This window comes from Hippocampus guttulatus, chromosome 4 (assembly GCF_054856545.1).
Source record: "Hippocampus guttulatus isolate MCC_2025c chromosome 4, RoL_Hgut_1.0, whole genome shotgun sequence".
NCBI classification, from domain to species: Eukaryota; Metazoa; Chordata; class Actinopteri; order Syngnathiformes; family Syngnathidae; genus Hippocampus; species Hippocampus guttulatus.
The window spans coordinates 4,773,846-4,787,033 of NC_141264.1; the positions used below are offsets into that span (position 1 = coordinate 4,773,846).

Below are 13,188 nucleotides of genomic sequence, written 5' to 3' on the forward strand. Positions count from 1 at the left end.
CTGTTACACCGGCGCTGCAAGAAGGAGAGATACCGACGCTCATTCCTACCAACTGCTGTCAGGCTGCTGAATAAAAAATAGCAACAATAATATTAATAATAATTAAATGATGTGGAAAACAACTGTAAATAGCACTGCGATTTATCCATTTTGTATTTATATTGCACTTAATTGAACGGTGTTTGTTTGTTTTTTCTTCTTTCTTCTTTCTGCCTACATTCTTGCTGCTGGAGGCTCCACTGGGATAGTAGGCTCCAGCATCCCCCCACGACCTACAGTATAAGCGGGGTCGAAAATGACACCTCTTTGTGAAAAACTGCGTGAGAAAATAGCTGAAATGTTACAGGATAATGTTCCTAAATGTATTACGTATATCCATCCATCCATCCATTTTCTGAACCGCTTTATTCTCACAAGGGTCGCGGAGAGTGCTGGAGCCTATCCCAGCTGTCTTCAGGTGTCCTCCACGTACTGGCGGGGGACACCCTGAACCGGTTGCCAGACAATCCCAGGGCACAAGGGATTTTGGAGCTGTCCTGCACATCTGTTATTCTGCCTTCAGGCAGCTCAATCCTTTTGGTTGGGATAATCTTTTTCTCGCCTAGATGACATTCACGCACGCTTAACTCGTCCGAATGACATCCCGATGTCACTGCTGTATATCCTTGTAAGGTGAATCGGGCAGATGATGTCACACTCATTCTTGGCAGACAGCTTTATGTCATCCAAGTAGAGGAGGCAGCTGATGGTTCTTCCACTTCTGAATGGGTACCTGATGCCACTCTTGGTTTTTTGCACAAATGTATCCACTTTTCTAGCTTAGGTGTACTTTTCAAAATGTGTCTTTTTCCAGAAAAGTATACTTTTGTAGGTGAGGCTGCACAAATTTGCACAGGAAAAAGTTTGCAATTTGCAACTCAAAGGTCCAGTCAATCGGGTGATCACCACTAGCCCTCACCATCACGAGCCCCACGGAAATGTAAAATGCAGGATGGTTGTTTGCAAATTTGCAAGATGCAAGGTGACTTGTTGCTTGCAAAGCTTCCTCTCTCTATTTCAGAGGTCCCCAACTTTTTTTGCCTCACGGACCGGATTCATGTCAGACAATATTTTCAGGGACCGGCCATTAAGGCCGGATAGATACAACAATATAATATGATATGACCTGCATGAAAAGTGTGGTATTTTCAAAACATAATAATAAACACAAATCAAGACACGAGGAACGTCCTATCTGGCTGCAACATTCTCTGGCCGCTATGGTAACATTTAAACGTGCCTTCAAAATAAGATACGCCGCAAATAAAAAGTGCATGAAAAATACGACTCTCCATCGCCGCTTATTATGCAGAGTAGGCTTGGTGCGTGTGAATCTCCCGTTGAGATAAAGCCGTATTTGAAATAGGACTCCCGATACTGTCTATTAAATGTAGCCTTCTCTTTCTTGAAAGTCGTAGGCTCCTCTTCTGTCTCCTGGCTGGGACTTTTCCCCTTCCCGAAAAAACTTTCCAAAGACGTTTGTTTTTTATGCGGTAACCTATCATGTGACCGAAAAGTGCGCATTCACCTGCGTCAAGAGTGACACACTGTCGACTGATATAACAGAGAATACGGTAATTTTTCAAAATAAAACATCTTTCTGATTCCGAAATTAATAAAACGGAAGGAATGAAAGTTATTTATTCTTTCTGCGCGGCACCAAATGACCCGCGGCCCGGCAGTTGTGGACCCCTGCTCTATTTGACATCAGAATGCTAATGACCATCAGAGCTGCACAGTACACAAAGCCCCCAGAACTCTTCGAGCTGATGGCATTGCTGTTTTATTTTTCAGAGGAAAAACTGGCAGTACTGGCGTGACTGCTGGTGAAAATGCTTCAGTATTCCTGAAATTTCATCTGCAATGTCCCGAGACCGTTATCAAGAGTTGATGCGTGATCTACGTTTTGATATCAAGGACACTCATTTGGAAGTCATGCTGATGGACAAATTTGCTGCTATTTCAGACATTTGGGGGTGCTCTGTTTAGAAATGTGTGCTGTCATACAACCTAGGGCAACACATAATGCTTGCCAAACACTTATGTCCAATAATGGTTTGATGTCCTTTTCTGCAAATACATTGGATCCAAACCAGACATGTTTGGAAGAAAGTTTTGGAATGGAACAGACTTCAACACTAAGTTCATGTGAATTCCATGCCTTGTTTACCCCTCTCAGGGACAGCGGTTACTACAGTGGATAGCTTATCATGTTATCAAGTTACAAGGTGCTGAGAGGGTTAGGAATGATCCCAGGTGTGCCATAGGAGAGCAACTTGCAGACAATGATGTGACAAGGCTGATGGAACCATTTTTGGACAGAGGTAATGCCACTACGGACCATTTTTTCACGTCACTGTCCCTGGCAAACAGGCTTCTAAAATGCAACACAGCTCTGATTGGCACAATGAGCAAAATTCGTTAGGAAGTTCCAATGCAGGTGGGAAAAACACCACAGAACGTGAGCAGTTTTTAACACAGGTGTTCAATTCTGGCAGTGCCCTGCTGACAGTTTATGCAGCTAAAAAGAAGAAAAATGTGTCTTTGCTGCACGCTGCATAGCAAAGTGGAGCTTGAAGATTTGCCGTAAAAGCCAAATGTTGTCACAGACGACTTGATGTGGTGTTGATGTGCTGGCACACAGAAACACGGAAAGGGTCCCCGCAGCAGTTTTCTGCAGCAGTAGTCCCCAAACTTTTGTGCAAGCATTTTTTTATTGCTTTTAAGTTGCCATTTTTAAAACACCGGTACAGACAACAATAATTATATATATCATATTTAATTGAGATCGGTTTTTTTTTCATTCGTTTCAAACAGCAGCATGTCGGCCTCACAGTGCAGAGGTGCACAGGGTTTGATCCCGGCTCCGGCCTTCCTGTGTGAAGTTGGTACGTTCTCCTTGTGCGTGCATGGGTTTTCTCTGAGTATTCTGGTTTCCTCCCACTTTCAAAGACATGCACGGCAATTTAATGGAACACTCTAATTTGTCTCTCGGCATGAGCGTGAGCACAGATGGTTGTTCGTTTATGTGTGCCCTGCGTTTGGTTGACAACCAGCTCAGGGTGTCCCTCGTCTACTGCCCGAAGACAGCTGGGATAGGCTCCAGCACCCCCCGCAACCATTGTGAGGATAAAGCGGATCAGAAAATGGATGGATGGAATGTCGTCATACAGGATCAAATGTAACCATGCAGAGATGTTTTTCTTTTCCACAATAAAAACTGTTGCTCATTACGTCAGCGAATATCTATGGTACTTATGAGAAGAAAACCCCCCCCAAAACAAAACAAAGCAAGGCGCTTCAGCAGCACATTGCCTTATCCCTTCTGTCATTTACACGGCCAGGCGACTAAGCCATCTTCCTTATTCATGGCTGCTGCCAGCAGCCATGTTTTAGTTTGGCCTCAGTCATTTTTTTCCCCTTTGCACTGTTTGAATACAGAGTGGATGGATAAAATCGCAATGCGCCAACAAAACATGATGTGTTTGCTATGATCCATAAAGGTCTTTTCTGTCCTTAATTAAGTCACATATGTGCAAGTTACAGTAGCTCATAGTGAGGGATAAAGTAAATAATGTTTTCTATTTTATTTTAATTTTTTAGAATAGAAAAGATTAGGCCAATTCAGAATGCCATGTGTTGTGCTTGTTATTATTATTTTATTTGCATTTGTTGGGTGAAAGTAACGTAAAAGTAGAGCAGAAGTGGTCGTTCTAATCATGTGCTACAATTCAAAACTATGACATTTTAGAAAAAATGGGAAAACCCCCCCATAAAAAAACACAAATTTCAAATAAGAAGGAGCAGATATATATATTAGAGGTGTCAAATTATCGCGTTAATTGTGATTAATTAATTACGGTCATGTTTAGCGCGTTATGTTTTTTAATCGCGTTAATCTAAATTTTAATCTCTGCCTTTATTGTTTAAGTAGGGTGGTTGCCTTTTTCTAATATCCGTTGTTATGGGTTGTCTTCCTGTGTTCGAGTTGTTGAGGGTGGGGAAACAACTGTCGGTCACAGCCTGAAGCGGACATTGATTGGATGCCATTATGTTAAGGCTTGTTTAGCCGAAGCTGATAGGCTCCCATTGGAGTTGGGTGGGCTTAGTAAGCAGCGGTGAGGAGGGGAGAGGTGAAAATGGAGGAGATGTGAGAGTTCTCGACCCAATAAATGGAAAATTTTCATTCATGACAGGATGAAAGGAACGGGAGTTAACTGACAGCTCACTAACCTGTGCTGTCATCCCATGACAGAGATACATGATTGGTATGTTGTCAGTGTCGGGTCCTTGGTCCAAACACAGGTCATTTCTGAGACTATTCTTCAACTGTGAAATTCAAAGGGAGAGGAAAAAAAGACAGAGAAGAGATTTAAAAAAAAAAAAGACTCAGCATGATTAAACACCGAGAAGATAGTAACAATTATCTGAATGGCAGGGAGCTTTCTTGAGCTTTCATTCATTTTCGGCCCGTTCCGACTGTTTCTCATCGTGGTGTGCGTGCATACGTGCGCGAGTGCACTGGTGGGCACCCGCGTGAGTGCGTAGCACGTGTGTGTGTGTGTGTGTGTGTATGCTTGCACGTGCGCGATCGGGTCGTTCGTGAGAAGTTGGTCGCTTTAAAAGTCGATCTTTGGCCAAAAAAGTGTGTGTGTGTGTGTGTGTGTGTTGCGCATGTGTGTGTGTGCACGCGCGTGTGCGAGGAACTTTATGATGTGGCTCTCTGCAGTAACTCAGTAAAAAATTGGCTCTTCGTTTCTGACTGGTTGGCCACCCTTGATGTAAACAATTGCCGCCCTGAAGAGATTAATGTTGATGCGGTATGAGCAGTATTATGAAGTTTGGTTGCACGTTCAAAGGGAGAAACGACAATGACAATCCATCGGGTTTCTTCACTTTGTAAAAAGACATAAATACTGCTTGCCTTAAATAGCAGAACGAAGCATTTAATTAGTTCCGTGTCATGTAAACACACCCATTCAGAAGAAGAATTTTCTTCTTCCATTTCAAACATTTTCATCTGTCATAAAATATTAAGCTGCAGTCATTTGCCTTTTGACTGACCTTTTGCAAGTTGTGACCAGAATAGAAACAAGCTACTGTCTGCTCAACCAGTCATGATAAACATGAGCAAAATGCGGTTTAGGATGAAAGATGTGCATTACTAGCTGATGATGGGTTTAAAGTCCATCTTGAAGTGAAACTTGAGTATTGGGAGTAGAAAAGGAGCAAATAAAAGACAGGTCTCCCATGCAAACACATTTGTAGTACCATGACATGCATTGTTCATTTCTCTCAGATCTTCCAGTCTTGTACAGTACCGCATTTCTCCATGGCCAAGGTTAGTTTCAACACAATTCTCAGAACCATATGCAGTCTCTTTTTCTAATTTAAAATACAGTACAGTATCTCATAATATCACGGTCCAAACTATTACAGTAATTGCATTGTTCAATTTGATTCATCCTGAGGGGTAATTCCTGATTCTATTTGCTCCAATACAGACTGTGAAGCGTGGCCGGCGTTTCAAATAAATAGCGAGCATGCATGTCGCTGCCAAGTTTTTCTTTTTTAAATCAGTTCTCTGAACAGCTTGATATCTCCTTTAAAACCAAAGCAGAATGGATTGCATGTGTTTTACATTTTAAATGAGATTTGTTCAAATTTACTTGATAGCATAGAGAGGTAATCTGTCACAACATGGACAAGAAATTTCAGTAGGTCAGTAAAAGCATTATTGCTACTAAAAAGTCACAGAAGAACTGTTATGTTTTGTTTTGTTTCAACGGGGGAGTGGTAAATAAATAATGTGTGTCTCTTTAATGTTACCACTGCAGAATTTTTTTTTTTTTTTGCTGCCAGGAGCCCTAAAATGTGCACAGAGATCTGAAATGTGTTGTAATTTAATATTAAAGAGTTTACTGATGTGTTGATTGAAGAATCCATATAGGTGTAGCAACAAGTCTCTGCCTTGAACCCTTCAAAGGATGACAGCAAGTTTGAAGCTAGAGTGGAGCAGAAAGGTAATTTGCCTCTGTTACCTAATTCATGTTTGAACAGGGACAGAAGGTAGTGAACCAGGAAGGAGTGCAAAAAGAAATAAAAAGAGCAAGACTTGAGATAAAATTGATATTTGCAGTACTTCTCGCAGGTCCTCTTCTACTTTTTCGGTGGAGTTATTCTGCTAAGGTTTAAGGTTGACATTGTGCAGGAGCTGAAAATTGTCAACTTTGCAGTTCACAGTACTTGAAAGCTTATCTGACATTTGAAAACTTTTGCTTCATTATCATCAGACTGAAAAACTAACTTGGATAAAGCACACATTATTGTGTTTTACGTAAGAAAAAGGAATCACACTAGACTATAAAAAGGGTTTTATATATATATATATATATATATATATATATATATATATACACACACACGTGTGTGTGTGTGTGTCTGTGGCACATTTTATTATTCAGTATATTATGTCATAGGAGAATCATAATTTTGCACAACGTATTGCATTCATTTCTGTGGAAAGACTTTGGATTTTGCAAGAAAGGAGACTGTCTTGGCAAGACAGGTGCCATGCACAGCCTTCGCAAATGCCACATGAAATATAACGAGAACGTGACTCTTTGTCGACGCGTCTCTGCCGCATTACAAACAGCAACAAACCCGAATGAATCAACAGTGGCACAGAGCAAAAAGGTGTTGCCGCCTTATTTATTCAAAAACTCATTCATTCACTTTCCGACTGCTCAAAGAATTACTTACTATTGCAGAGCATGCAGAGAAGTATCTAGCCACCAGATCATGGAGACCAGCCGATAGTTTTGAAAAAGAACATGCAAGCCTTTGGCAAAATTGTTTATGGTTCCATACAGTTATTTATAATTGCAGCAGGTTAATTTAATATGTACGAGTTTCATACAGTACTCGTGTATATATATTTTTTGTTCCCCAAAACTGAATGTGGAATATTGTTCAGACGTATATCATACTTTATCCACAGGGTTTGTTTACATTGATGTTTCAATGCATCAAAAGAACCAGCTTATTCTGATAAAGAGTTAGTGTCTAAAGAGAACTATTTTGTTTCTTTTTCACTTTGTTTCTTCTAAAATCTGAAGACAACTAGCTTGTTCTGACACCCATTTTATTTTAAATGCTGGAATCAGTAAAGCTGAGTTGGTTTTAAAATAAAACCCAATGAAACGGCATTCTATATTGTGTTTATTTGGAGTTACCTTTAATTTGTGTATTTGAATGAAACTGAATATCACAGCTGACTTCTTGTTGCATGTTGTCTTGACAGGGATGAAATTTCATCTGTGCTGTATGCACATACAGCACATTTGACAATAAAGTTGTACTTGAACTTGAAAAGAATGTATCATTGAAGAACATAGAAGTCATCTCACCACTCCATAAGCAACTGTGTTACTGTAGGATCGGAGCTCGGGGTAGATATTGGCAAGGAACCAGCTGAATGGTTGGCACTTGAGTCTGGATCGCAGGGCCCTTCTCTCAGAAATGTCCCCAATATCTATTCCCGAGTTCTATTGAAGGACATGAACAAAAGACCTAAAATGAGTACTTTTATCTCTAACCGCAATAAAAATCCAATAACACAGTTGAACCTCCAAGTCAAAAAAATTGCAGCTCAACCCAAATCCTCTGGAAAAAAAATCACACAGAAACCTCATGCAGGTCAGCATCAAGAAAAAGGAAATTACATGTGAAAAATGGATGCAAATTTTCCAATAGTGCCATTTAAATTATGAACACGTAGTGTAATGGTACACTTGGTGGCAGCGCCCCAACACACAGTCACTGCCGCTCCCAAGCCCGGATAAAAACAGGAGTGGGTTGCATCATGAGGGGCAGCCAAAGTAAAAAAATGTTCCAAACAAATCATGCGAGCTTTTCAGTGTGGTGACCTCGGATGGGGCAAGGCAAACATTGGAAATGAAATGATTTCAGTGATGAAATATGAACTGATCAATGAATTGGATTGTCAGAATTTTGGTAAGTGAAGGCAGGAGTCAGATTGTGATGTTACATGTTGTCATGGTCTGCATTTTTGGGTTGTGTTTGACTCATGTTATGTCTTGTTTTCCAGTGTGATTTGTTCATGCCTTCCCTGCTCATTACGTCTTTGTCTCCATCACTCCTTGTCAGCTCACTGTTTGTGCCTACCCATCAGCTCTCTTCAGCCGCTTCTGTCATATCCAGGGGTGCCTGGTTGTCTACTCAGTCTGCTTCTATTTAGCTTCCTGCTCAGTCAGACTGCGCTTGGATTGCGCAACATTTTGCTGAAACAAAAGTTGATGATACACCAGCGGCAACAATGATGTAATACCACGTATTTTTAGTACTGGGACTTGGGTACAGTTTGGCCGAAAGGAAGCATTTGTTCAAAAAAAGAGGATATTTCTTGCTTCAAGCTGTTCATTTATGACTCCTATCATTTTTTTTTTTCTGCTTGGCTCTCGACGAAGGCGGACGCTTCTGCTCTGCTCCCTGCCCCCCCACCTTTTTTTTTTCCCTCCTCGCCACTTAGTCTTCTTGTGCTGTCTTTTTGTCCAACTTTTTTCCCTAGCCTCCTGCCGTGTTTTCATCCGAAGAACTAACCATGGAATTAGTTGGCTGGTCTCTCGATGTAATTGACAAAAAAATTTCGACGGAAAGAGCGGGCAGTGGGGAGCCTGCTTGCCCTCCGGGGACACTTGCTGCCGGATACGCCCTGGATCCATGGAAAAAGTGGAGACCGGTGTGCCTGACAGTACTGTCCGTGGAGGACGTGGAAGACATCTACATTATTGGCCTTTTGATAACAGGTATGCTGCTGTTTGGTGTTGGCAGCTTGCTGTTCTATCGCAAAATTCAACCGACGGGAGCGGCTCTATTGGAAGTGAAGAAGCTGCCGGTCACTCTGGATGGCTTGGCGCGAATGTCCAACACTCAGACTCAAGCGGTGACTGAGCTCAACCGTAATATTGTTGCGGCTCCACGCGATCGATAATACCATGGAGACGTTGGAATTTTCGCTTCGAAAAGGAATTGAGGTTTGGCTGATCGGCGCCAGTGAGAGATACAGACCAAGGACTCAAGGCTGTCTGGAATTGTTGCCGGCCGTCTCTCCAAAACAAACAACGCTATCTGGCCTTTCCCCTGGATGGAAATACGCATGGAGTCTAGGGCCCCCCACCACCAACCCCCCTCCTTCTCGGCCATGGACTGATAAGCCGGGACTGTCTTCATGATGAGCAGACCTCGACGAAGCAGCTATGACCTGTACACGCATGCACATACACAACTGGACAACCACACGCGCATACACATCCTTGTTATCACCGTCTTCATCGCTCCGATTCTTTTTCCCCCGTGACGTGGTTCGATGATGCGGAGCGCAACGGTGACCGTGCGGCTGGTCATCGTCAGCGGCGTCGCGGTTACCCTACCCTACCCCCCCCCCCCCCCCTTCCCATTCACCCCCCCCCCCCTTATACATGTTATGTCTTGTGACTTGTTGTAACTGTCTAATGCTTATTCATGTGCTAGGGTCTTTTTTTATCCTGGACTTAAATTATCCTCGGAAGAGGATAGTTCGAGCGTGGTTTTTTTCCCCTCTCCCTACCCAGCGTTTTTCCTTTCTGAATTCTGATTGTAATTTCCCCATTGCGGGACAAATAAAGGATATCTTATCTTATCTTATATATGTAACCGCATTTGTATGTGAAAATAACGAGAGCTGCATGAGCGCGTTGCAATTGACCGCAGCGTACTGTATAGTATTCAGCCTTTGAGACCCCGTGCAACAGCATTACAGCAAGCACGGAGGAACATCACCTAATACGGTTGTGGATGATAGGTCTATTCCACAATATGCGACAAGTCCCGCTTGAAGTTGCCTCTATGAATCTGACAAAGAGAACAAAATATACACCCGTGCACACACAAAACCCATATACCGTATACTGTGTGTGAGGATAATCCGCGTATCCTCACGAGAGTCGCAGGCGTGCTGGAGCCAAGTCTTGTTTTGTCTTATTTAGTTCTATACAATTTGGTGGATACTCTTTGTCTTCTGTAAATAAGATTCAAGTACAGGGTCAACTTTCATTTCACCTAATGCAGGAGTGACTGAGGAAGAGTACATTAGTATTTTGGGATGGATCTGTTGAACATAAGATAGAGACATTTTCTGCCCAAAAAACAAATGTATGTCTTCTGTTTTTGAAAGGCTTGTTTTTGGATTACACAAAATGAGATGTTAGCGAGTTGCTCATCCCACCAAGGCTCCCAGAGAAACCCATTTGGCACCAGCTGACTGCTATGCTCAGTGGTTTTCTTTTGAATTTGCATTGCTGTATTGTTTCTATTTGTGCACACAAACATTTGCCGGAAACTGAAGTCAATAAATCCCAAGGGAGAATTTGGACGTGTGACAAGCTGATTGCAGCTAAGGCAACAAGGAACACTTGCTATCTCATGACACTTGCAATGACAATACGAGGGAAGATTGTCTGCTTTGGCGAGCTTTGTGTTCCCCGAGGGTGTGCTACTTAGGAAGTGATGAAAGAGATTTGTTCATCTGAAATGATTAGAAGTCTGGACCCCATTTCTCATTTTCGTTGAAAATGTTTGGGAGTGGCGGCATGGAAGTCGACTGGTTAACACGTGAACCTCACAGTACAGAAGTCCTTGTGTTCCATAGTGTAGCGTCTTGTAAAAGAAAGGAAACTGAACCATGTTACCAGTCTCTCTTTTTGGTAAAATATCTCCATGCGTGCACAGTACTGCGACAGTGTCGTAAAGCAACACAAGTTTAATGATGTTGGTACGTGTTGTGATATGAATCAAGTCATGATTAATAAACAGTTGTTGCCCACGCATCATTAGACATAACATTTTAGGCAACAAAGAAAGAACTTTGCGCCGGTGCCCTCGTTCCCCATCACTAGTCCGGTGGTCCCGCTCATATTTTTCAGACTCGCGCCTATCGGAAGTTAGCAAGGCTAACCGCTATGCTTTACCATAATTAGAGGCAACATTTTTTTCTCAGGAATCCTGCGTGATGAGAGTCAACTTTACCTTTAATGAATCACAAGATTGGGGCACGACAGGATAAATAGTTCATGGGAGCAGAATTATCCAGAAGAAGGGGGAAAAAAAAAGAGTCCATGAGGAAAGATGGGATTTTTTCTCTTCTTTTGAAACTATTGTCCGAAACGGTCCTTTTTTTTTCTGGGTGAGTGGGATGGGACGGGAGTGAAAATCCACTACAGTGTCACACAATCTTTTTTTCTAACTTCTGACTCGTGCAGCCGCATCAAAACTGTTTCACCCTCAAGTTTCACTGCTACACAGAGCGTTATTATCTGGTAACAGCAGCAGAGGTGAGATTCGAAAGCCCTCTGTAAATTGGCTGATTGAAAGACGGAAACGAAAACAAGAGATGAGAGATTACTCGACTTCAAGCTTTCCATCGACTTCGATTGACTTGTTGGTCTATCATACACAGAAAAATATTATCTGTCAATGAATAAACTCCCGTTTCTCTGACTTAACTGTTTTCCAAGATGTTCAAATACTGTACCTGAAATGGAACATTCCAGGCCATGTAAACATGACTCTTATAGTTGTCCATCCAGACCTCAGCCACTCTTAAAGCATTGCGACGCACAAGGGCTGTCAGGTTTTCTGTGTAAGGCTTGTGCGCTCTCTCGATGTGCGCAATCCTGGAGCAAGGAAGGACCTCGACGCTTCCACCACACTGCCATACCTAAGAATGCAAGTGAATGGGATGAGATGAAGGATGGTGAGAGAGAACGAGAGAGGGAGTGTGTGTGTGTGTGTGTGTGTGTGTTTGTTTGTTTGTGTGTTTGTTTGTGTTGAGTGAGTGAGAGAGAGAGAATTATTGTAAGTATTTCCCAAACCGCTTTCAATTAACAAAACAACAGAATCATAAATTGCTAACGAACTCACATCATCCATCCATCAATTTTCTGATCCGCTTATCCCCACAAGGGTCACGGGGCGTTCTGGACTCACTCCAAGTTGTCTTCGGGCAGTCAGCAGGGGACACCCTGAACCGGTTGCCAGCCAATCACATGGCACACACAGACAAACAGCCATCCATGCTCACACTCACACTTGCGGACAATTTAGAGCGTTCTATTAACCTGCCATGCATGTTTTTGGAATGTGGGAGGAAACTGGAGTACCCAGAGAAAACCCACGCAGGCCTGGGGAGATCATGCAAACTCCACACAGGGAGGCCGGAGCTGGAATTGAACCCGATACATCTGCAATGTGAGGTCGACGCGCTAACCACTGGTTCACCGGGCCACCCACTCACATCATAAATAAATAAATGATTTGCATGAACATATCTTCAAACTGCAGTTCCTCTATAACAAAACACAGCCTATGATTAAAACAGCAAACCTGGCGGAATGTTTGCAGATCTCCATCCTTTTTGGAACAAAAAAAAAAAACTTTGTTCGGCTAAAATACACTGCCACTGCCCGAAGTTTAAAAGGTGGCGTTTGTTCTTTTTTAGACACATGTATTTCAAACACAGAACCTGCCTGTTCCAAAAAATACTGTTTACACTTGATTAAAACAAACATGTCAAAACATAAACAAAGACACAGAAGCCACACTTGTCCCCTTCTGTTCAGTTAATCTTTGGAAGCAAAGAGTTCACTGTTATAACTCCATGAAGGACTCTCCAGTCAATATTGACATGTCTCTTTGAGATTAGTAATTTGTATTAATACCTCTATTGTACCTCTACCTCGACCCTTGTGAGGATAAGCGGATCTGAAAAAAATGGTTCTCACATGTCCACACATGCACACATACATTTTGGTGACAATCGCTCACGGTTTCGGGACATAGACATTTCATAGAATTACCACTGGAGGCTCGCGGACCTTCTGTCAGTAATGAAGGAATGCCCACCTTTGCTGCTGGGATTTATAAAATAAAATAATGTGTACTGTATTGTACAATTACCAGTGCTATACGAGCTACTGTAGCCGCATAAGCCAACTTGCTTGAGTTGGACTGAATGAAAGAAAATAATGCATGAATTACAGAGCTTATTCTTTCAAAGAAAGATCACTTTCTTGATTCTGCAGGCTGGAAATA

The 13,188-nt window shown here is 42.3% G+C and overlaps 1 protein-coding gene across 3 annotated transcripts in view; it reads right to left on the reverse strand.

Moving 5' to 3' along the window:
• The window catches only part of LOC147205713 (polypeptide N-acetylgalactosaminyltransferase 18-like), a 151,222-nt gene that overhangs the window by 38,234 nt on the left and 99,800 nt on the right, over positions 1 to 13,188 (reverse strand). For 2 of the 3 annotated variants that reach the window (XM_086109309.1, XM_086109308.1), the window contains 3 exons: positions 11,630 to 11,815; positions 7,449 to 7,586; positions 4,273 to 4,368 (listed from right to left, as the gene is read on the reverse strand). In XM_086109309.1, coding sequence (XP_085965435.1) covers positions 4,273 to 4,368; positions 7,449 to 7,586; positions 11,630 to 11,815 — 420 coding nt within the window. The remainder of the gene's footprint in view (positions 1 to 4,272; positions 4,369 to 7,448; positions 7,587 to 11,629; positions 11,816 to 13,188) is intronic. The other variant, XM_086109310.1, reaches the window with a different exon arrangement.